Source organism: Macrotis lagotis, chromosome 1 (genome assembly GCF_037893015.1).
Source record: "Macrotis lagotis isolate mMagLag1 chromosome 1, bilby.v1.9.chrom.fasta, whole genome shotgun sequence".
Lineage (NCBI taxonomy): Eukaryota > Metazoa > Chordata > Mammalia > Peramelemorphia > Peramelidae > Macrotis > Macrotis lagotis.
The window spans coordinates 168,808,373-168,830,409 of NC_133658.1; the positions used below are offsets into that span (position 1 = coordinate 168,808,373).

The 22,037-nt window shown below is 36.4% G+C and overlaps 1 protein-coding gene across 8 annotated transcripts in view; it reads right to left on the minus strand.

The window, feature by feature from the left end:
* Positions 1 to 7,126: 7,126 nt before the first annotated feature.
* Positions 7,127 to 22,037, minus strand: part of RIN2 (Ras and Rab interactor 2) — a 230,083-nt gene continuing 215,172 nt past the window's right edge. For 7 of the 8 annotated variants that reach the window (XM_074209358.1, XM_074209357.1, XM_074209355.1 and 4 more), the window contains 2 exons: positions 18,231 to 18,394; positions 7,130 to 14,695 (listed from right to left, as the gene is read on the minus strand). In XM_074209358.1, coding sequence (XP_074065459.1) covers positions 14,369 to 14,695; positions 18,231 to 18,394 — 491 coding nt within the window. In that variant the 3' untranslated portion in view covers positions 7,130 to 14,368. Of the gene's footprint in view, positions 14,696 to 18,230; positions 18,395 to 22,037 lie in introns of all 8 variants that reach the window. The other variant, XM_074209359.1, reaches the window with a different exon arrangement.

The window sequence follows — 22,037 nt, forward strand, 5'->3', positions numbered from 1 at the left end:
AAGAAGCTGTTTTTGTCTTCACTGAAGATTTTCCCTGTATTAGAGATGATTCATGCTACTTTTCATTTGTTGTCTTATATTATGTAATTCCTTTTACCACTTAGTTGGAAAAAATGACATGCTTTGACCACATTTCATCATAAAACATTTTCCTGTTCATTGAAACAAAACACCATGTGCTCTTTCTGAGTAAACAGTACTGACCCAGATTCCTTTCCACAGTTGCAAAAATTCTAAATTTATAACAAGAAAACAGCTTGATATTTCATCCTTTGTTGTATTATTTCTTTGTTCAGATTATGTATGAGAGCTCTAAATGCTTCAGCAAAAAATATATTTTTTGTTAGGATTGTTAAATCCTAGATAAATTCCCAGGAACAGATGGCACCTATGAAATAGGAAATTAGTCTGGCAGTTATAAAATAAAAATATCATTTCTGATTTTAACATGATACCTCAAGCCTGAAACTTAAGGTAATGGATTTTATGTTTATTTTTGCTAAGTGGGATGTAAGGACTATTTACAAGAAAATGGTATCCTGATATGCTTTAATGAATGAAATATAGACTTTTCCCTCCTACAACCTAGTATACTTTATTAAAACAATGAGTACTTTAGTGTCACTCAAAAGAAGCTAAGCTCAACCAGTTTCAAATCCTTACCAACCATGGTCAAGTCACTTAACTCTATTTCAATTTCTTCAACTGTAAAATGAGGGTCACAATAGTACCTACCTCCCAAGTTATCAGGTTCAAATGAGATAATTTTTGTAAAGCACAACTCAAAGCCAAAAACATAGTAGGTGCTTAATAAATGCTTTAAGTAGGAAATGTTCTGGGAATTAAGTTCCTTTATTACTAAGTTAGCCATATTGAAAAATGTTAAATAGTGTTGGCTAGCATTATATATATATTCCAAATAATATTCCCACTAATTTGTCCTGATTTGAAGCATACTTTTTTTCTTGATAAATAAGTTTAATTGCATCTTAAGTTAATGCTATTGACAGTGTATAAATAAGAGCAAAAGTGAATATAATTGACTACAAAGAATCTATGTAGCTGAAAAGGCTCAGTTCCCTTCTGGTAGCCCAAAGTTTCCCGGAGGCTCAGAACTTTATTAAGAATTTTATTAATAATTAATAATTTCTGTTTTTAAACTTTCTATTAGAAGCCTATTCAGTAGAGTTGAATACAAATCTGACCAACTTCCCAATATTTAAAAGATTCAGTAGAATTTTAGTTTAGATTCCAAGAAAGTCAAGAGATAGAGATGTAGAGGGAGAGAAATTCAGGTTGATCCCGTTTTTGAATCTCCTTCTTTGTCCTGCAGTACCAAGGATGTTGGAGAACCCATCACTGAGACTGATGAACTCCTCCTGAGAAATTGTGGAATGTGCCAGGCAAAGAATCTAATTGGTGAGCAACCATCCTTTTAACTCTTCTGGGCTAATAATATCATTTCTTATTTTAACATGATACCTCAAGACTGAAACTTAAGGTAATAGACTTTCTGTTCAGTTTTGCAGTGGGATACAAGAACTTTTTTACAAGAAATGTGACCCAGAAGAACTAAAAGGTTGAACACCCAATTAGAAAGAGTCATCATGTGTTTCAGATGTTTTGTTTCCTTCCCTGATTAGGTTCTAAGGACTGATCACATTGTTGGAAGTGATTTTTTTTTCAGTAACTATACACCTCCACACCCTATCTTGGATTGGAGCCTTCTATCTAGAGCAGTTTTTCCAAATAAAAATATATACATTCTCTACTGTGATGCCATTTTACTGCCTCTGTTTTAGTGTGGTGACTCACCAGCTCAAAATATGAGAGATTAGGGTGATGGAGGGAAAATGAAGTAAGTGGGCATATGAAGAGCAGAATACAAGAAGACGTAGATGGGTCTTCCAATTCACTGAATGGTCAAGATAAGGAGGGAGAAGAGAGTAGCCATTTTAGAGGTGTTGACCTGGGAAAAAACCTGATAGATGAAGGGCAAAAGAATAGATTTAGAATCATAAAACAGGAGGAAATGGAATGCTAAATGATTATCAAATGAAGGAAATTCATAGTTCATATACACAGGAGAAAAATGTGGGTGATGGCAAGCTCAAAAATAGGACTAATCACTATTTGTAGTAAGCATATTGAAGTAATTGAGTAGATTAAGGAAATGGTAGTTGGGGTATTTAAGGGAATATCAATATGCATTTTGAAGTTCTTAGTAAAAGGAGAAGAATTGGGTTGGGGAGAAAGGGTGTGAGTTAGGCCCTAATTACTGAATTGAGAATGCACTGAGGTCAATAGATCATATCTGTCAGAATCTAGTCTGGATAATACATTTGATTAGCATAAACTTCAAAGGAGGAGAGGTTGCTAAGAGAAGGTGGTACAAAGAGTTTGGAAGTAACACTGAATAGCATTCCATTGTATCAAGCCTAGGGAGTAGAGTGAACTTCCAGGGTAGAGGTTTCTGTGGCATGGTGCAGAAAAAAATGCAGGCTGAAGAGGAATGAAGACCAGAAAGCAAGAGGGTAAGTGAAAGTACAAGCAGTACTGGAAGAGGTGGACAACGGATACACCGTCATCAGGAGGGAGTCAGAAGACAAAAGGAGGAACTCCACACATTTTCACCAACAGCCTCACACACCTAAAATTCTCTCCCTCCTCATCTCTACTTCTTGACTTCCCTTAGAACCTAAGCTAAATTCCACCTTTTACAAGAAGTTATTCCTGATCTCCTTTAACAATAGTACCTTCCCTCTGGATTATGTCCAAATTACCTTGTACTTATCTTGTTTGAACATAGTTATTTGTATGTTGTCTCTCCTAGCAGACTATGAGAAAATTGAGATCAGTAACTGTTTTTACCTTTTAATCTCCAGTGCTAAACAGTGACTAGCACATAGAAGTGTTTAATAAAAGCTCATTGAATTAACTTGAAATGTGTTCATTATGGAGAAGGCATTCTAGAGAGCACAGTATAAGGGATGATTAGATCTGGTGTGGGACATTAAAAGAGAAGGATTGAATAGGATGGAAATAAAAGAGCAGAAGGATGGGGAATAGGATATATATATCAGCTAGGGGATTCAGAATCACTGGAATGAGGATAGCAGGAAAATTTGGAAATATAAAATTGAGGAATGAATTTAAGTAGCATTTCAGTGGTTGGAGAAGGGAGTTATGTGATTAGATTGTTGAAGGTCGTCCCTGGGGGGGCAGTGAAGTTTTATTTTAGGAAGTTCAAGCTTCCCCTCTCCCCCTACAAGCAAGTATTAACAAAGGCATGGTCCTAGGGAATCCAGTCAAAGAAAGGAAATAGAAGAGTGATGTAGATATGGTTGGGGAGTATTCCCAGTATCACTGGAGAAGGTCTTGGAGAAGAGACAGAGGGTAAAAGAGGGTGACCAGAATGAGGGACAGTAGGAGTCTCAAGTAAGGTCCTGGGAGGAATGTGGCATTGGTCTCACCAGTGCCTTTTTCTCATGTCTCACAGCTAAGACCAGTAAGACTAGATGAGGTCATGTAGGCAAAGTCCTACATTAGATGGTAAATGATAGTAGAAAGTTGACCCAAAGAGATTTCAGGGTCAGCTCAGTCAAATTTAGGGGGAGCACTATGGATAGGAGAATCCTGGTGATTCTGGATGTTGCCTATCTACTGATACTTCTCCAACAGTCTATAAAGGAAACTTAGAGGTTTATTTTACAGCTTGGATTCTGGAGAGCCCATACTCCCCTCATGGAGATGGCCTCTATTTACTGAGTCACTCAAAAGTCTTCCTTGAAGTGGGGCCCAAAATAGGCTACAGTTCTGTAACACCTAAAATTGTCCAGCAGTTTCTTCCCTTGGTTCTTATGATCTTATGGTGTCTAGATTTTGGGAGAACTAAAAACTCCCACTAGATTCATGGTCAAAGAATATAAATGATAATTTTCAAGAAAATAGCAAATAACAACCTTATGAAAAGATGATCTAACTCACTAATAAGAAACATGCAAATCAAAATAAATATGGTTTCATTTCACACTCAAAAAACTAGGAAAAAATGACAAGAGAAAGGTCAGTGTTGGTAGAGGCAGTGTGGGGTTGTGAAAAGACAAACTAATGCACACTTAATGGAATTGTGAATAGTCCAACCAATTTGGAAAGCAATTTGAAATTCTGTGGAAAGAATAAAATGTCTATACCTTTTGACTCAAGAGTTTCCACTAATAAGTCCCAAGGAGGTCAAAGATAAAAAAAAGTTTATATACATCAAAATATTTCTGGTACTTTTTATAGTAACAAAGAATTAAAATTGCCCAAGGATTGTGAAATGACTAAACTGTGTATTGTACCTTAAGTGGCAAATAATATAGATTATAAGTGGTTTTATGGGTTTTTCTTTATTCATTGTTATTCATACAAATCTATCAGGGATAGAATTCAAGGGCCTTATTCTCAAAAGCGTGGAAGATGTCTCACTAGAGAATTATTGCGATGGGGTAGATGTCTTTAACTACAAAGCAGTCAGGTCATTGGATTGTCATGACTGGTGATGTGAGGGAGTGTGCTAGGAACTATTAGGGGTTATGAGTCAAATTTTCTGCTTTTTTTATTTCTCTAGCAATAATTTTGTAATGGTTTCTTTAAGTTATTTTTATGTGATTCCGTTTTTGTTTTGGAGTATTGAGATAAGAAGTGGTCTTGGAGGCATTTTCTCACTCCAAGAAGTTACTGTTCCAGTAGTAATTGGCAGCATGGAGGGGGATGATGGAAATTATCCAGAATCAGGGTTTGGCAAACTCTGAATAGGACAGAAAGGCAGTGATTCAAATTTTAAAATATGAGACTAAGACCGAAGAAAAGTGGGGGCAGTTAGGTTGCACAGTGGATAGAGCACCAGTCCTGAAGTCATGAAGACTTTAGTTCAAATCCAGTCTCAGACCCTTACTAGCTGTGTGACTTGCGGTGAGTCTCTTAACTCCTGATTGCCCCCCAAAATTAAAAGAAAAGTGAGACCCAATTGGGGAGATATACTTGGACAAGAAGACCTGGAATCAAAGTTGAAAATGAAAAGTAGGTTCAGGAATACTAAGACAGATGAAGAAATGGAAGCATAGGAAGTCATACTCAAAGAAGAACTTCAAGAGTTCAAAATATTGAAAGTATTATAATTATGGATGTCAGTGATGTCACCATAACTATGATTGGCTGATGTGGAGTTAAGATAGAGGTCACAGGAGTTGAACTAGGTCACTATGGAGTTGGAAGATGCATCAAAACATATAGTGAAGTCACTGAATAAGAGGCTAGGGTATAAGTTTGATATGAAGACTAAATTAGGTTTTGTTTTTTTAAGGACACCAGATTTGTCCTTTTTAAAAATTTTTTTTAAGGCAATGGGGTTAAGTGACTTGCCCAAGGTCACACAGGCAATTTTAAATTAGGTTTTATGCCCTTTGAGGAAAGAGAGAAAAGCTAGAGACCAGTAGACGACTGTGAAAAGATTTGTCCTAGGTATTCTAGAGTAAATTTCAAAAGAAGAGAGGTTGATGAGTGATGGTGGAATAAAAAAGGGATGATCTGGAAATGACCATGGGGATGGTATACCTATTTTTGCTTTTTTGGAGGGCATGAGGGAAGCACCTGAGCCTGGAAAGGGTGGTGAGGGATGGAACACATTCTATCAGAGTTATATTTCCATTAACAATAGAAGATGAAGAGACTATGAGAAGGTATACAAGATAAATCAAAGTTTGTTAACAATTGAGATGAAGTTGAGGAAAGTACAATGAAATAGTAGAATAGCAGAGCACATGGACTATGGAGTAGGGGCAGGCTAGAGTGGTCAAGGGAGAGGTAATAAGAAAAACGAATTGTAGCCTCAATATATTGCAACTCAGATCCCAGGAATAAAGAGAGTAAATGAGTCTCTCTCCATGATAGGATGGGGAAATCAGATATATGGACACATACATACATACATACATACATACATACATAGATGATACATGCAGATTAGAAGGAGGATAACCTTAGAGGAGAAGCTTGAGATAATAGAACACAAAAAAGCCTCATAAAGAAGAAGGTATTTGAAGTAAGTCTTGGAGGAAGCCAGGGCAGGCAGAAGTAAGCAGAAGTAAGGAGAGAAACCATTTCAGTAATGGAGTGGTCAGTGAAAAGGCCCTGAAAGAGGAGATGAAGCAAGTAGGTTGGATTTAGAAACCTGGAAAGGTAGGAAGAGGCAAGGTTGTAAAGAACCTTAGATACCAATCAGAGAATTTTATATTTGATCCCACTAGGTTCATGGTTAAAGAATATAAATGATAATTTTCAAGAAAATGGCAAATAACAACCTTATGAAAAGATGATCTAACTCACTAATAAGAAACATGCAAATCAAAATAAATATGGTTTCATTTCACACTCAAAAAACTAGGAAAAAATGACAAGAGAAAGGTCAGTGTTGGTAGACGCAGTGTGGGGTTGAAATTTACTAAGAAGAATACTGTCAAATCTGTACTTTGGAAAGATCATTTTGGCAGCTGTGTAAAGAGAGGATAGAGAAAAGTGGGGAGACACTTGAGGCAGGGAGACCAATTAAAAGACTACTGCAATAGCCTTAAGTGAGAAGTGTTAAAAGGCTTGAATTTCGTTGGTAGTTGTGTAACTAGAAAGAAGGGGAGATGTAAATGCAAAAACAATATTTAGTAATTGAATGAATTTTTGAGGTGAGAGTAGAGAACTGGGAAGATTATGATGTACCTAGTAATCCAGGCTCATTATCAAAATTTATCCTTTCATTCAGTAACAGGGAGATTCATAAGTAGGGGAAGTTTTGAATTTAAGATGCCTACAGGACATTCGGTTCAAAATGGCCAGGAAAGTAGTTGAAGATGTGGATTTGGAATTTAGAAGACAAGAACTAATATTATTGATTTTGTAGTATAGAGATAACTGTTGGACCAGGCCTTTGACTTTAGGTGTTATCCTTGACTCCTCACTCACCCTCAGGTCCCTCTCACTCCCAAATTCAATTAATTGCCAAGTCCTATCATTTCTACCTTCATAATATCTATGTGCCCTTTCTCCACCTCCTCCACTCCCCAGCAGTGCCTACCACCGTGGTACAGACCTTCATCACCTCATAGGTGCAAATGATATCACCAAGAGAGACAGAAATATATAAAGAAAAGAGAAGATCCAGAACAGAGAAGGAAGAAGATTCAACAAGAGACTGAAAAGGAGTAGTCAGGTAGTAATCCATAATTCCTTTTGGAAAAAACTATTTGGATTTTAGCCCGTAACTTAAAAGCAGACTATTGCTTTTAATCTGCATGGCAGAGATTCATTATACATTAAGCCAGGAACTCTGTATTAAGTCCTGGGGATAAAAGGCAGACTACAAAGGTCCCTGCTCTTAAGGAGAGCACAGTCTAAAGGGAGAGACAGCATGCCAGTAACTTTGTGCAAACAATTCTATAGATATTATATCAAAGGCAGTCTCAAAAGGAAGCCTTCTTGGTAGAAGATGAGACTCAGCTGAGACTTGAAGGAAGTCAGGGCAGCTAGAAGATGAAGATAATTAAAGAACAGTATTTTTGATGAGGACAGCCAGTGAAAGTACTCTAGTTTGGGAGATTAAGTTGTATTTGTGAGGATTATTAAGTGAACCAGTGTCTCTAGATGGCAGATATGTCAGGAGAAGGATCTAAGATTGGGGAGATAAGAAGGGGCCAGGTTATGAAGGACTTTGAAAGGCAAGCAGAAGATTTGATCCTAGAAGTTACAGGGAATCACTGGAGTTTATTGAATGAGGAGGGAAAAGGTGACATGGTCAGATATGTCTTCCTGAAGATCAGTTTTTAGATGAAGAGAGAGTGGATTGGAATTGGGAGAGACTTGAGACAGGGAAACCAACTTGCAGGCTATTGCAATGAGGTGATGAAGGACTGTACCACGGTGGTAGGCACTGTGGGGGGATGGGGGGTGGAGAAAGGGCACATAGATATTATGAAGGTAGAAATGATAGGACTTGGCAATTAATTGAATTTGGGAGTGAGAGGGACCTGAGGGTGAGTGAGGAGTCAAGGATAACACCTAAAGTCAAAGGCCTGGATGATTTCAAAGATGGTGGTACCTACAACAGTAATAGAGAACTTTGTTATATTTCTTCTAGAAGTCATTCACATACATCTATCCAAATCTACAGAAACTTGACATTTGGGTTTTAAATCTTTAGCTAACATAGGTAGGAAGAGGGCAGAATTCCATTCTTTGGATTAATTTGTCATAATGCATAACAAAGGTTCCTTTTATTTAAACAGTTAAGCTATATTAGATAAAAGACATATATTTCCACTTTGTTTTTTGATGCTTCATTTTAAGGTAGTGTAGTAGAAAGAGGGGAGTTTAGAAGACTGCTCTTTCCTGTCATCATTCAGTTGTTTCAGTCATTTCCAATTCTCTGTGACCCCATTTGGGGTTTCCTTTTTTTTTAGCAAGTCAATGGGGTTATAAGTGACTTACCTAAGGTCACCCAGCTAGGTAATTATTACCTTCTGATTCCAAGGCTGGTGCTCCACATTTGGGGTTTTCTTGACAAAGACATTGAGTTGTTTGCTATTTCTTTTTCCAGTTCATTTTACAGATGAGGAAATGGAGGCAAACAGGGTGAAGTGACTTGTCCAGGGTCACACAACTGTAAGTGAGGCTGGATTTGAAATAAGAAAGATGCATCTTTTCTGACTCTAGGCCCAATGGTCTGTGCATCTCGCTATGATTTAATGTCCTTTCTGGAACTTCACTTTGAGCATCCATATATAACCAGCTGTCTGACAAGATTTGTAGTTTGAAGGTGAAGGCCTACTTCTTTCGCTTTTCACTCGTCCATCTGCTGTAACTCCTCTCTTAGCTAGGCCTGATTCTCTTGTAGTGAATCTCTTTTGGTGAAGGCCTCACAGAGACAAGGAACACACATAGCTTGAAAAGAAGAGAACAATGAGTCTCTGGCTCTGGGAAAAGCTTCCAACTTTTCTGCAACCAACCTAAATCTACTTACTCGAGACTTTTGCATAGTTTAGGCAAATAATTTCTAATCTATATTGAATATCTCAAGTTTCTTAGCAGTTTAAGTTATTACTAAAAATAAAAAAAATACAAGATTATCTCATGATTTTAGCTGAGGAACAGAGGAAAAAGAATTCTGTCTACCTTGGGACTGTCTTTTGCCTTCCTTTCTATCTCCAGTGTTTAGCACAGTTCTTAAAACACAGTAGGCATTTAATAAATATATATATTGACTGATATTTAGATAGAGATTTGTCTTTTATTTATGCATATCATTTACTGGTCTTTTCTGATATAGCCCCTCTGTACACAATAATAGACATGAATCATATATAAGTTATGACTGATCATAATTTTACATAAAAAAATATCAGTGATTAAGAATGGCTTAAAGAGAAATATTTAGAAATAAATCTCTGCCATCTGCAGGCAGAGGGAGAAGAAAAAAAGTTAAATCACTTCCTCAACTTTTTTGCAAATTCGTAGGAGGAATCATAGTTCAACAAGCTTCAGCCACACCCATCAGTTTTTTTTTGGGGGGGGGTTGTGTTTTAAATATGATTGCAGGACCTCTAAAGCCAAGCCTGCAAGTCTCTGAACTTGTATAAAATATCTGCTCTTTGATGGTTATTGAGCTATGTTCTATAAAGGAAAACAAATGCTTACTCCAAAAACTTTGAGAGGAGGAAGATAAAGAAACGTGGCATAACCTCATTTTGGGTTTTGGTTGCTCCAAATAAACATGTTCCTGATGATAAAAATTAAATCAAGAAAGCTAATGATTCATAGAGTGAAGTCCACAAAAAAAAGGACATTTCTTCTTAGAAAAGGTAAAGTAGATTTGGCTTAGTTGCTTAGAATCTGAATTTATTGTTCTCTTATGAGTCAGGTTGACAGAGATAGAAGAGGAGTCATCTTCATTATCATCCAATTTCCAATGGGACCAAAAGTCTCCTGGGTGGAGACCTCTTACATAGTTGTAGAAATGACATATTTGGACTAGGAAATTGTGTTTTTTGCACCCTAGAATTGGAAACCAAAGTTTGGATTTGTTACTCTGCCTTTTGTGGTGGAGCTGCTTATCCACTGTCTACTAGTAGATCATTCAAAGAGAATATGTCTCCATGAACTTTGGCTGGTCTTTCTCCATATTCCCTAGGATATAAAGAAAACATCTTAGGAATATGAATGCAAAATTCATACCATTGAGTTTCAGATATTTTCAGATCTGGAAAATCTGTTTGAATTCCTAGTTATATGTAAAATAAGGGGGTTGGTTCCTTCCAGCTTCCTAAGATTTTATGATCTTATTTGATCTTCATAACCCTTTGAAATAAATTAAAAATATATTTTATGTGTAAAATTTCAGATGATTTCTATCATAAGTTTAGAACTTAATCCTCAAGAAAAAGTCTTTAGATATATACCTTTGTTTTTTGGCTTTTAATGATCTTTCTGTCTTTAAAAGTAGAAGTTTTTGAAATAAAAGAGATCTTAACTAAAGAAATATTTTTCATTCTATAAATGAGCTATAAAGTACTGCCAGAATAACTTGTTTAGATAGAGGTATGTTGCCATTAAGTATTCCTTAGAATTTGGAGAATTCATCCTCCAGAGACTTGTGGCATTATAAAAGGGACCATATGGTTGATTAAGATATTTTTTCCTACAGTAGTGGGAAGTAGAGCCTCCCCAGGTGGTACAATAGATAGGGTCCTGGGCCTAGAGTCAGTAAGACCTGCTTTGATATCAGGTCTTAGAGACTTACTACCTAAGAAATCTAAGGTTTCTCAACTCTAGAGATAATAATAGCATTTACCTCCCAGGGTTGTTATGAAGATCAAATGAAATATTGGTAAAGTACTTGGTACATAGGAGGTACTTAAGAAAATGCTTGTTACCATCTTTTCTTATAGTAGTGTCTGAACAAAAAGTCATGAGCTTGAAAGAAATACAGTGGAGGCAGTTTAATATTTCTATGAATAAAAACTTTTGTTATTATTTTCATTTCCTGACTTTGTTTTCTTGTGTCTCTCAGTAACTTCCACATTAATACTAAACTGTTTTAAGTTGGGTTTTTTTGGGGGGGTGTTGTTTTTAAACTTCTGGATCCTAAGGGACATTATTCTGACAATGTTTGTGATATCAGATTGTTCCTTTGGTCTGGGTCCAAATTTCATAAGATTTTTATATTCAGTGATTCATTCTCCTCCTCTGCCCTACATGTATATATTTTATTATCTTTTATCCTTTCCAAATTTTACTGAAGTCTGTTTCCTGGCAATTTGAGAAGTGAGAAATGTCTGCATGGGGGAAAAAGTGGAGACACATGTTATGTTGTAATTTTAAAAAAGGAAACATTGCTCAATGGTAGACAGATCAAGGAATGGTCTTATGATGTTTTCTTCGGTTCACATCATGCTCTCCTGTTTTGATCTCTGTATTATATCCTATTATCTATCTAAGATTATCTTTAGGTCAAGTCTTAAAATTTGCTAGTTATTTCTTGACTAAAAGCTATATTCAAGGCAAGGTATTTCATTTCTTTTTTCTTATCTATAAAATGGGAATACAGATAAGTAAAAAAAAGTAAGCTCTAAATTCCTTTCCAGCTCCAACATTCTATGATTCTACTTCTCACCTTTTTTATGTTAATGAATATTTCCTGAATTAGATTTTTGAATGATAAACAAGAATTTAAAAGTGATAAATATTAATGGCAGAAAAGATGTTATTTCTAATTTGTCCAGAAGAGAGCAGCTCAGTGCTGGAATCTCTAATAAAGAGTCTATAATATTACAAATATAGGGCGTCCCAAAGCCTTAGGGCAAATTTGAGTTATTAAAGCTTTAAAACTACCCTAAAACTTTTTGGGACAGCTTGCTTTAAAAAAACAGATAGAATGAAAAAACATAATAGGATGAAAATGGTTCAGATTTGAGGACTTGGATATTCATTTAACTTGTTAAACATTAAGTGAACACTTCAGAGGGGGGGAGGTGTTAAATGGTATCCTTATTAACATATGCCCTGATTTTGGAATGTTGCTGAGCTACTTGTTACTGAAAGATAATTATTGAGTTTATATTGACCTTTCATTAGATTTCTGATGCAGTTCTGACCAAAGATTTCAACCACTCTGGGAACTTCCAAGATATAAAGTCCTTTCATTATTATAATTGGCAACTCATCTGTAATTTAGAGAGTTGTCTGAGATACTGAGAGGATGAGTGATTTGTGTGTGGTCTCATGGCAACAGCAAGAATAAGTGTCTGAAAAAGGACCTGAACTCCAAAGCTAGTTAGTCTTTACTTCACTATAATACATTGCCTTTTACCACATAATGTAATTGAATTAATCATGGTTTTCTATAACAAGGAAAGTAATATTGTGCATAAAATTAGAAATTATTTTGCATCAGAAGAGTTTTCCTTGAATTTCTTCATTCTCACAGTATTTACCATATATGTATATACATATGTGTTCTTCATGTGTTTGCTAACCACAAACATTGGAAAAGACTTCTTGGCACACAGTTATGGGATACTGCTGAAGAAAATGAAGCAATGGGGCAGCTAGGTGGCGCAGTGGATAAAGCACCGGCCCTGAAGTCAGGAGTACCGGGGTTCAAATCCAGGCTCAGACACTTAATAATTACCTAGTTGTGTGGCCTTGGGCAAGCCACTTAACCCCATTTGCCTTGCAAAATCCTAAAAAAAAATGAAGCAATTTTTCAAAATTATCCAAAAAACACAAATGTCCACACATGACTATTATATAGTATTAAAATGTATTATGTGCAAAATCCATTCTTCATTTATACAAGGGAACACAACACAGAATGTGCTGAGGGTTTCAGAAACGTGACAAAACCAATGCAAAAAAAAAAGTACAGTCCCTTCCTTGTAATAGGCAGCTGCATATCTTTACATGTAGCAAAGGTATGTTCTTGGAACTACCTGGGTTTGTACACTGACAGAAGAATCATAATTTACTGCACTCTTAAACAGGTCTTACATACAAGCACACGCAAATTTGTTTTCAATGTACATTTCTGAAACTCAAAGGGATTTTTCAGTGTCTTTTTATATAGCTGTTTTCCCCTAAACAGCATCAATGGTACACATCCTTGTTTTCAATTCAGAACAATTTGATGCTGTTAGCTTTGACTTACTGGGAGAGAATATTAGTGTTATCATTGATTTTCTTGGTTGATTTCTGAAAATTCTTTATGAAAGTAAATCACATTCAAGACAGATATTGCCAAATCACAATACATATTTACAGTACTTTAAGCAGGCATGATTCCTTCCATCTCCTTCCCCAACATTCTGTTAGGAGCCTGAACCAGCAGACTAACAATTCATTCCTAGGTTATATTCTATACATTCTCCCTCTTCCTTTCTCTACATTCAGTTCTTTCATTATTCCCAGCATCACTTGTTGGTAAAAAACAAAAACAAAGCACACTGTGCATGAACAAAACTCAAGATACCTACATCATACTTATCTACAAGCATTCAGAGGCCAGTGTCAGTGGTACAAGTTTCTTAAAGAAATCCAGCAGTCTCCCCTTTAAAAAATTGCCCAAATGTCCAGTTCAGAAAAGAGGGACTTCTTAATGCAATACTCTAAAACCAGCAAGAGATTTATTTTTTGTATATTAAATGTTAAAAATCAACATGCATAATTATAGAATATTTTATAGTTACAAAAATATTTTAAAAACCAACCCTGACAGTTTACCTGCAACTGCTATAAAAATTTCTATGAAATATAAAAACAGAGGCTTTTTATAAAAAAAATATTAGTTAGAGGAAAGGATGATGCAACCATCCATAGAACTGTGAGAGTTAATTGATGCACTGCATCGGACAGTCTTGTCAAAACACCTGCTGGTGAAATCATGAGAATACTAGCCTAGACAGCAACAAGTTTATCCAGCATATTCACATATGCTTAAATCAAAATAAACCTGTCTTAAAGGGTAGATAGAAAATAGACCTCAGGATGCTGTAGAAATCAAGTATCTGAAGGACACTGAAGGGAAAATCCTAACATTCCAAGAAACTCAGTTTGCTTTGATTGGACACAGGATGGCTGAAGGTAATCACAGCCACCACTGCTGTATGCATATTCACAATAAGCACTACTCACAGCTTGGCCACTGAGCAAGAGACTGGACATTTCTCACAGCTTGGCCATTGAGCAAGAGCCTGGAGCCTGCCTTTTTAAATCTCAGGCATGTGACTCCCAAGTGATACTCCCAACAATAGCTCATGTGTGCTACTGGGAAGAACCCTGCATCATTCTAGGATATGGAGATGTTTTCTTCCTCATTGTTTGGGAAAATTACTCCATATGGATCGCTCTTGATTCGCTTGTAGACAAAATGGAAGACATGAGGTTGTGGTCGACTGTGCAGTTCAGCCTTGATTTTCTGGGGGTAAGTGTCTTCTGCTAGTTGCTGCCAAGTTTCATCAACAAAAAGAAAGAGGCTATACTCCTCAGGGTCCTCTACTTTAAACTTTTCAGCACAAAGTTGGCACACATCCTCAGTAGTAATATAGGGCTTCACCAATAAGGTCTTTCCTGTACAACCGTTGTTAACCTCCTGGAAGGCAACTCGGAGGTAATTCTGTAAAATGAGAAAAAAAAATAAGAAAAAAAAAAACCAAGGACATGTAGAGAATATCAATACTTATTTTCTTGGCTAAAATTGTACAAAGCAGTCATTAATCATTGTGGGATTCAACTCCATCATAGGATGTGAGTGAAATGAATTTGAATTTGTCAAAATGTGTCTGGGACTTTCCTTCTAAACAGTGAACAATGCTTTTTGAAATTTCAGTGCCTGGGGAGAAAAAGTATTTCACTAAAAGGAAAGTATTTCTGTGCATACTTATGGCCTCACTTATTTCTTTCCCACATCAAAACCTTAATTTACAAATAGAATCAAGAAATAAACTCACTTGTCAGACACATGGTACCCAAGTGATAGCTTGAGGACTCATTTCTATCCTGCTGCTACTGCTTTTTTTTTTTTTAATGGTTTTTAGTTTTCTTTCTTTTCTTTTCTTTTTTTTTACTTATTTAAGGCAATGGGGTTAAGTGATTTGCCCAAGGCCACACAGCTAAGGCAATTATTAAGTGTCTGAGGTCATATTTGAACTCAGGTCCCCTGACTCCAGGGCTGGTGCTCTAACCACTGTGCAACCTAGCTGCCCTCCTACATATATACATATATATATATATATATATATGTATATATATATATATGCTTTGCTTTAAATTCCCCCATCCCTTACCTCCCTTTCTCTCAAGTAAGCAACAATGATTGTTGGCCAATTTGTCAAACACCAAATGTTTATATTTTGAGCTATAAACATCTCAGTGAGCTGAGCACAAATTCTCTATTCTTTGACTCTGTTACAAAATATCTTTTAAATTCCCCAATCCCATTCTCAAATTTCTTTCAGTAGTAAATGTACACAAATCAATAAGTTCAAGTTTGGAGATTTAACACTACATTATATATCTAAAGTTTATTTTAATTTTTTTGCCAGGTATTATTTAGTTAACTATAAAATAATTTTGGCCCCTTCAATTTCCTGGGATCTTAAGATGATATGTAATAAATTTTTTCAAAATTTCAATATTTCAAAATTGACTATGGGCAAAAACCATTTTAAGAAAAGTACATACACATTTTTATCATTTTCATTGGAGGCAAATTATGGTTAAGATTGGGGCTTTGGGATGGGGTGGTGGCAATTACAGTAATTTCAGTAAAGTCAAAAGGAGACTATGTGGGAAGAGTGGTATAAATTAGATATGCAGCTGATGGTGTGCTTCACACAAGAAAAAGGAAAATGCAATAACCCTAGGTAGAAGCAATTCCTGCCTTATACTATTATAAAACAGAAAGATAATTGGACAAGTAAAAATGAGGCCAAAGGAACTAAGTTTTGGTCTCAATTTTTACAAATTTCTAGCCCTGAGACTTTATACAAATACAAATATTTTAATAGCTTCCAAAGTCTCAGTTTCCACACGTGTAAAATCAGAACAATAATAATAATAATAATGATAATAATAATAATAACTGTCCTGTCTTCATCATAGAATTGTAGTAGTCAGGATCAAATGAGATAAAATGCATGAGTTTTTTGAAAAATATAAAACATTATTTAAACATAGAAGTGGTCTGCCACAGGGTCTATAGAGGTGACCTTTGAGACAGGAAGTCTCACTTGTGATCAATACTGATTCTGAGTTGGAGTTTGGGGTGGCTAGGTGGTTCAGTGGATAAAGCACCAGCCCTGGAGTCAGGAGTACCTGGGTTCAAATCCAGTCTCAGACACTTAATAATTACCTAGCTGTGTGGCCTTGGGCAAGCCACTTAACCTCATTTGCCTTGCAAAAACCTAAAAAGAAATACTGATTCTGTGACATTGCTCAAGTTACTTATCCTCTGAGTGCTTCAAGTCCCTCTCTTAGGACTGTAAGTTGCAGGGATTGTGTGGGCCTGCAGAGGGCAGAGGGATTTCTTTATTAGTCATTCTCTCCATCAATGATACCATAAATCAGATTAGAGAGAAAAAAAGAAAAATTAGCAAATGTTTTTATTGTCCTCCAGACCAGTTCATTAACATTAGAATTTAGAGGTTCTAAACTTTAAAATGCTGTTTTTGATTGAACTTTTTCCTTGCTGAGCAAGCTCAATATCCAAAATGGTCATTTTAAGCTTTAAGCTACACTATCTCCAAATCATACTTGGCTTTTCCAAGCTGAAACTACTTTTTAAAAAATGGCAGACTTTTCAGTTTCTTTGTCTGAAAAAGAGCCATGAAAGAAACACTAGATAATAGAGTAGCAGAAAAGGCAGGATAACACTCATGGGGGTGAGAGGTGGGGAAAGAGGGAGGAAGCTGGGGAGAGGCAGTTTCACTCAATTGTTCTGTTCTTCCCTTTGAAAGACATATGCTCTACAATATGTGATCCCAGGAAGCTGAACATAATTGCAAGATCCTGAGTATGTGTCTAAGTCATCAGATATTTGGAGCATTTCTTTTTGGAACCCACAGAGGAAAAATATGCACCCTTTTCAAATTCACATGTCTATTAAGAAATTTCCTAGAAGATAATTTTGGTGTTTAACTTGCTGATCTTGCCTACTAAAGGAGAGCCAACTCTGATCAAAACTGAACTCTCAGCTATTTTAAGAGGGCTGGAAAGGCTAAAAAAAGAAGGAAAAAAAGTGGGGTGAGAAGGCAGGGAAACAAACAGGCAAAAATCTTTTAATCAATTCAGTTTAATTCCACTCCTTCCTGATTTAGAAGGAGTAAATACAAACAGCACCACCTTGGGGAATTTTAGAATTCAAACTAAATCTCAAAAATATAACTAACCATTTTTACATTATGCCTAATTACATTTACATTATGCCTAATTCAGATCACAAGTGAACCCCCCTTTCTTCTCCTTTCAATATTAATTCCTTTTTTCCCTTTTAATGCCCACATTACTAGCTTGTTTATGATGAAAAATTCAAAATTAATCAAAAAGCCCATATTACCAGTATGCTCTTGATAATGGAAAACCTTAAACTAGAATCAGCAAGAAAATCTGGAGAAGGAGATGACTCAGGGATTTCCTAAGTGTATTTCCTATCACAGCTGCTACTCCCCCAAGATCTCTGACATCTAAGGAAACAGTCTAAGGTTGGGAAGGTAATGTGAGGATCAAACAAAGCGAGCTGTTTGTTCAAAGAGAGAGAGGGGACAGTAACAGTGACTAAGGTTTTGGCACTGGCACCTTTAGAGACCTATCCTGTCCTTTATGTGTAGTAGATGCCTCACCTTCTTAGAGAGTTTGCTCTTCAGTTAGCCCTCCAAGTGAACCAAATTCTGCCTCAGCTTGACTTCATTTTTTAAGTAAAACAAATCCAGTATTTTATTTTTAACCAAGAAGGAAAGAGAGAAGTGAAACTCAAGGAGAAATAGTAACTTAAAATGCTTTTTCCCTCTTGGACGTTTCAACAAAAGCCGGAAACACATGGAATTCAATTTCCAGTGTCCTCTATGAACCCTGATTTAACACTGACTGCCTTCCTAATGTGCTAAAAATGAGACAGATAAATAATCTATTGTCCTTTATCACCAGCCCCATACCTGAAAGTCATCCACAGATGGGATGGTTCTATTCGTTGTTCTCCTCTTATGCCACTGCCTGAGGGTGTCTCTGGTCTCTGAGCTCAGCAGGCGAGCTGCTTGTTCCTCCTGGAAATTCTTTATTAAAGAAAGCGCTCCATAGGCACTGGTTAAGTAATAGCCTCCTGTGAAAGACAGCAATGGATGATTTTTCCATAGTCCTTGGGAATGAAATTATTCAAGCTTTTCTATGGTAAAAGTACATAAACTGCAATCAAAATGAGCTCTCTCTTCCCACCCCACCCCCATTTTTCAACAGTTATCTTTTCTTTACTCAAGAAATGAGGTATAACAGGGGTTTGTTTCATAGAGAAATTGCCTGGCAGAATCACTAGTGACCACACATTTCTCTTGGTCACACAAGCCCCTTTTGGAAATAAAAATGATAATTTACTGACTGGTTGTGAAGTCACAAAATAATCTCAGAATTGGAAGGAGCTAGAGAAGTCATCTAGTCTAATCTGGACCCAGGGGTGTGTTGGTAAAATCCCAATACAACTTTTTTTTGTAGTTTTTCAAGGCAATGGGGTTAAGTGACTTGCTGAAGGTCATACAGCTAGGTAATTATTAAGTGTCTGAGGTTGGATTTGAACTCAGGTTGTCCTGACTACAGGGCCAGTACTGTATCCACTGAGCCACCTAGCTGCCCCCCAATACAACTTTAATCTTCATTATTACATTTTCTCCATTATTTTCTTAAGTCTAGACTGCAACAAAGCAGTAACTTAAGTCTTGATTTGTGACATTTGCTGATTATTTGGTCTAAAGGATCACACTGATAAAAGCAAGTTCAAACTGGCTTCAGCAGACCCCGACCTGTATCTGATTTAAGAATCACTTCACAGGACTAGGGCTAGGGTCTTCTCTGAATTCTTGTATCTTTCTCAGGTTCTAGCATGATGCCTTCTTGATGTATTGTTTTGTATTTTAAATTAAGTACTATTTTTTTTGATCAGGGAAATATCTAATAAAAGATGTTCCATATCATGTATAATTGACATATTGCTTTCATTCTCAAGGGATGGGGGAGAGTTCAAGTGGGAGAGAATTTGGAACTCAAAATTGAAAAAAGAGAATGCTAAAATAAAAAAAAGTAATGGAGAAATATCTAATGAAAAAAGTAATTAGTAAATAATGAAATAAATAAAAATCCTATTTCCCTCAATTAAGTTTACTCTGGACTTCCCTATTTTGGAGGTAGCCCCCATTATTGCAGTCACCCAGGCTCAAAACCTCAGCTATTTTTAATGTCTTTCTTTCCTGTTTCCTTCCCACTCCCACCTAATTTGGTCACCAAATCCCATCAATTCTGCCTACAGAAGCTCTCTAAAAGCTATCCTTTCTTTTCTGTTCTCATTTCCCACTACCCTAGCTTATGCTCTTACAATTTTTTTTTTTTTAGGTTTTTGCAAGGCAATGGGGTTAAGTGGCTTGGCCAAGGCCACACAGCTAGGTAATTATTAAGTGTCTGAGGTTGGATTTGAACTCAGGTACTCCTGACTCCAGGGCTGGTGCTCTATCCACTGCGCCACCTAGCTGTCCCTACAATCTATTTCTTGACAATGGTTTCCTTGGCTCCATTACCTACCATCTCCAATCAATCCTACATATTTCAGATTCATCTTCCCAATGACACATTAGACTGTCCTGTTCAAAACTTTTCTCTAAATACCAGTTGTTTGTCAGATGAATGGTATTTTCCAAATGTACCAACCTTCAAAACCCTCCATCGAGGCAGTGGGTTTGGAGTCAGGGATCCTGTCTCAAATTACAGCTTGACTACTGTCTACTACCTTTATGACCTTTGTTTGGTAAGCTACTTAAGGCTTTCTGGGTCTAATTCCTCATTTCTAAAATGAAGAGGTTGAATGAGATGATCTCCAAGATTTCTTCTAGCTTTAACTTTCTATCTTGTACAGTAAGCCTTTCCACATCTACCTTACTTTGACCACTCTGCTAATTATTTCCAGTTTATTTTGTATAGGGTATGTTGTGCCCCCCATCAGACATGTAGCTCCTTGAGGTCAGGAATTGTCTTCTGCCTTTCTTTGCATTTCCAGAGCTCAGCGCAGTGTGAGGGGCAAAATAGATGCTATTATTTCCTGACTCTGTTTCTCTGATTACAATTCTGCCACTTTATTTTCTATCCTCTTGGACATACCCTATGTTCTAGTTACACTGGACCCCTTGTCATTTCTTTCCTTTTTTTTTGCAAGACAATGGGATTAGGCAGCTAGAGCAAGCATTAAGTGTCTGAAGTCAAATTTGAACTCCAGGTCAGCTCTCTATCCACTGTGCCACATAACTTCCCTCCACCCCTTGTCATTTCCTGCTTTTCTGCTTACTCATGCCATTTCCTGAGCCTAGAATACTCCTCTTTCCTTCTCTTGTCAGTCCATCAAAATACTTCCTTCTCTTAACTCTCAGATGAAATGTCATTTCTTCCATGAAGTCATCCCTGATCCTCTGAGTTAGAAGTGATTTTTTTTTTAGGTTTGTGCAAGGCAAATGGGGCACCAGCCTTGGAGTCAGGAGTACCTGGGTTCAAATCCGGTCTCAGACACTTAATAATTACTTAGCTGGTGCTTTATCTACTCCACCATCTAGCCGCCCCTAGAAGTGATTTTTTATCCCTCTGAACTCCTGCAATATTTTGCATTTCAGTTATGTTTTTATTTATTTCTTTATTTCATTTGGGGAAGGACGTACATGCCGTAATAAATCACTTTTGTGTAATATCAAGTTAATAGCAATTCTGCATGCTAGGAAACATCTTAATTCCACTACTGGAAAAAAAATCTTTGGAGTTGGGGAATCCTGACTTTTTATTTTCTTTTTTACCCACTACAGAATCTACCAGAGTGTCATCCATAAGTGATGCTTTAATAAATACAGGAGAAGAGTACTATCTCCTAAAGTGGAGCAGCACAGTGCTCTACACTCAGTAAGTTCTCCATGAACAGTGATTGAATTGGAAGGATAACATGGTACAATAAAAAAAAAAAAAACAAAAAAATACTGACTACAATAACCAGGAAAGACTTTATGGAGAGAATGGAACCTGAACTAGACCTTGATGGGGTAAAACCTGAACTTGAGGAAGGTCAATGGGGTATAGAGAAGCTGTTTTTTCTTTAAGAAAAGATTTTCAAGCTTCAAACTTCTCTAGTCAAGGAACAAAAGGGGATAATATAGCAGAAAGGAACTAAATTTAATAAGCTTAAAAACAAAAGGGTTATAATTTCAGTAAACTACTACCCTGACATCAGAATGCATTTAAAAGAAATTTTTTTTCAGATGATCTCCTGCTTAATCAGCAGGAAAGAATTGTAATCTGCTGCCCAACAAACTAATGAAAGGTTTAGCTTAGCAATAATAAGATTAGAATGAGTAATTCATTACCAGTGGTCAGCATCCTTAAGTTCAAGGTTCTATTTTAAAAGAACTCTACAGTGGCTTCAACTAATTGTTCCTATACTTTAGCCAAAATGAAAAAAAAAACAGCACAAGAGAAAATAGCAAAAAGGTAGAAAGATAATTAAATGTTACTAGGAGGAAAGATGGGAAAGACAGACCCCAAAATGAACAGGATACACTTTGGTAAAAGCATCCTCTAATTTTCTTCTCCTCTCTCCAGTCACTTCAGCCTTCAATTTGAATATAGGAAAATAAATAAGAGACAAAGATGGTCTTGAAAAACAATGATAATTTCCTTAGAGAATTTTATTTTTCCACATACTACCCCCAAATGCAAAAGATTCTCACTTG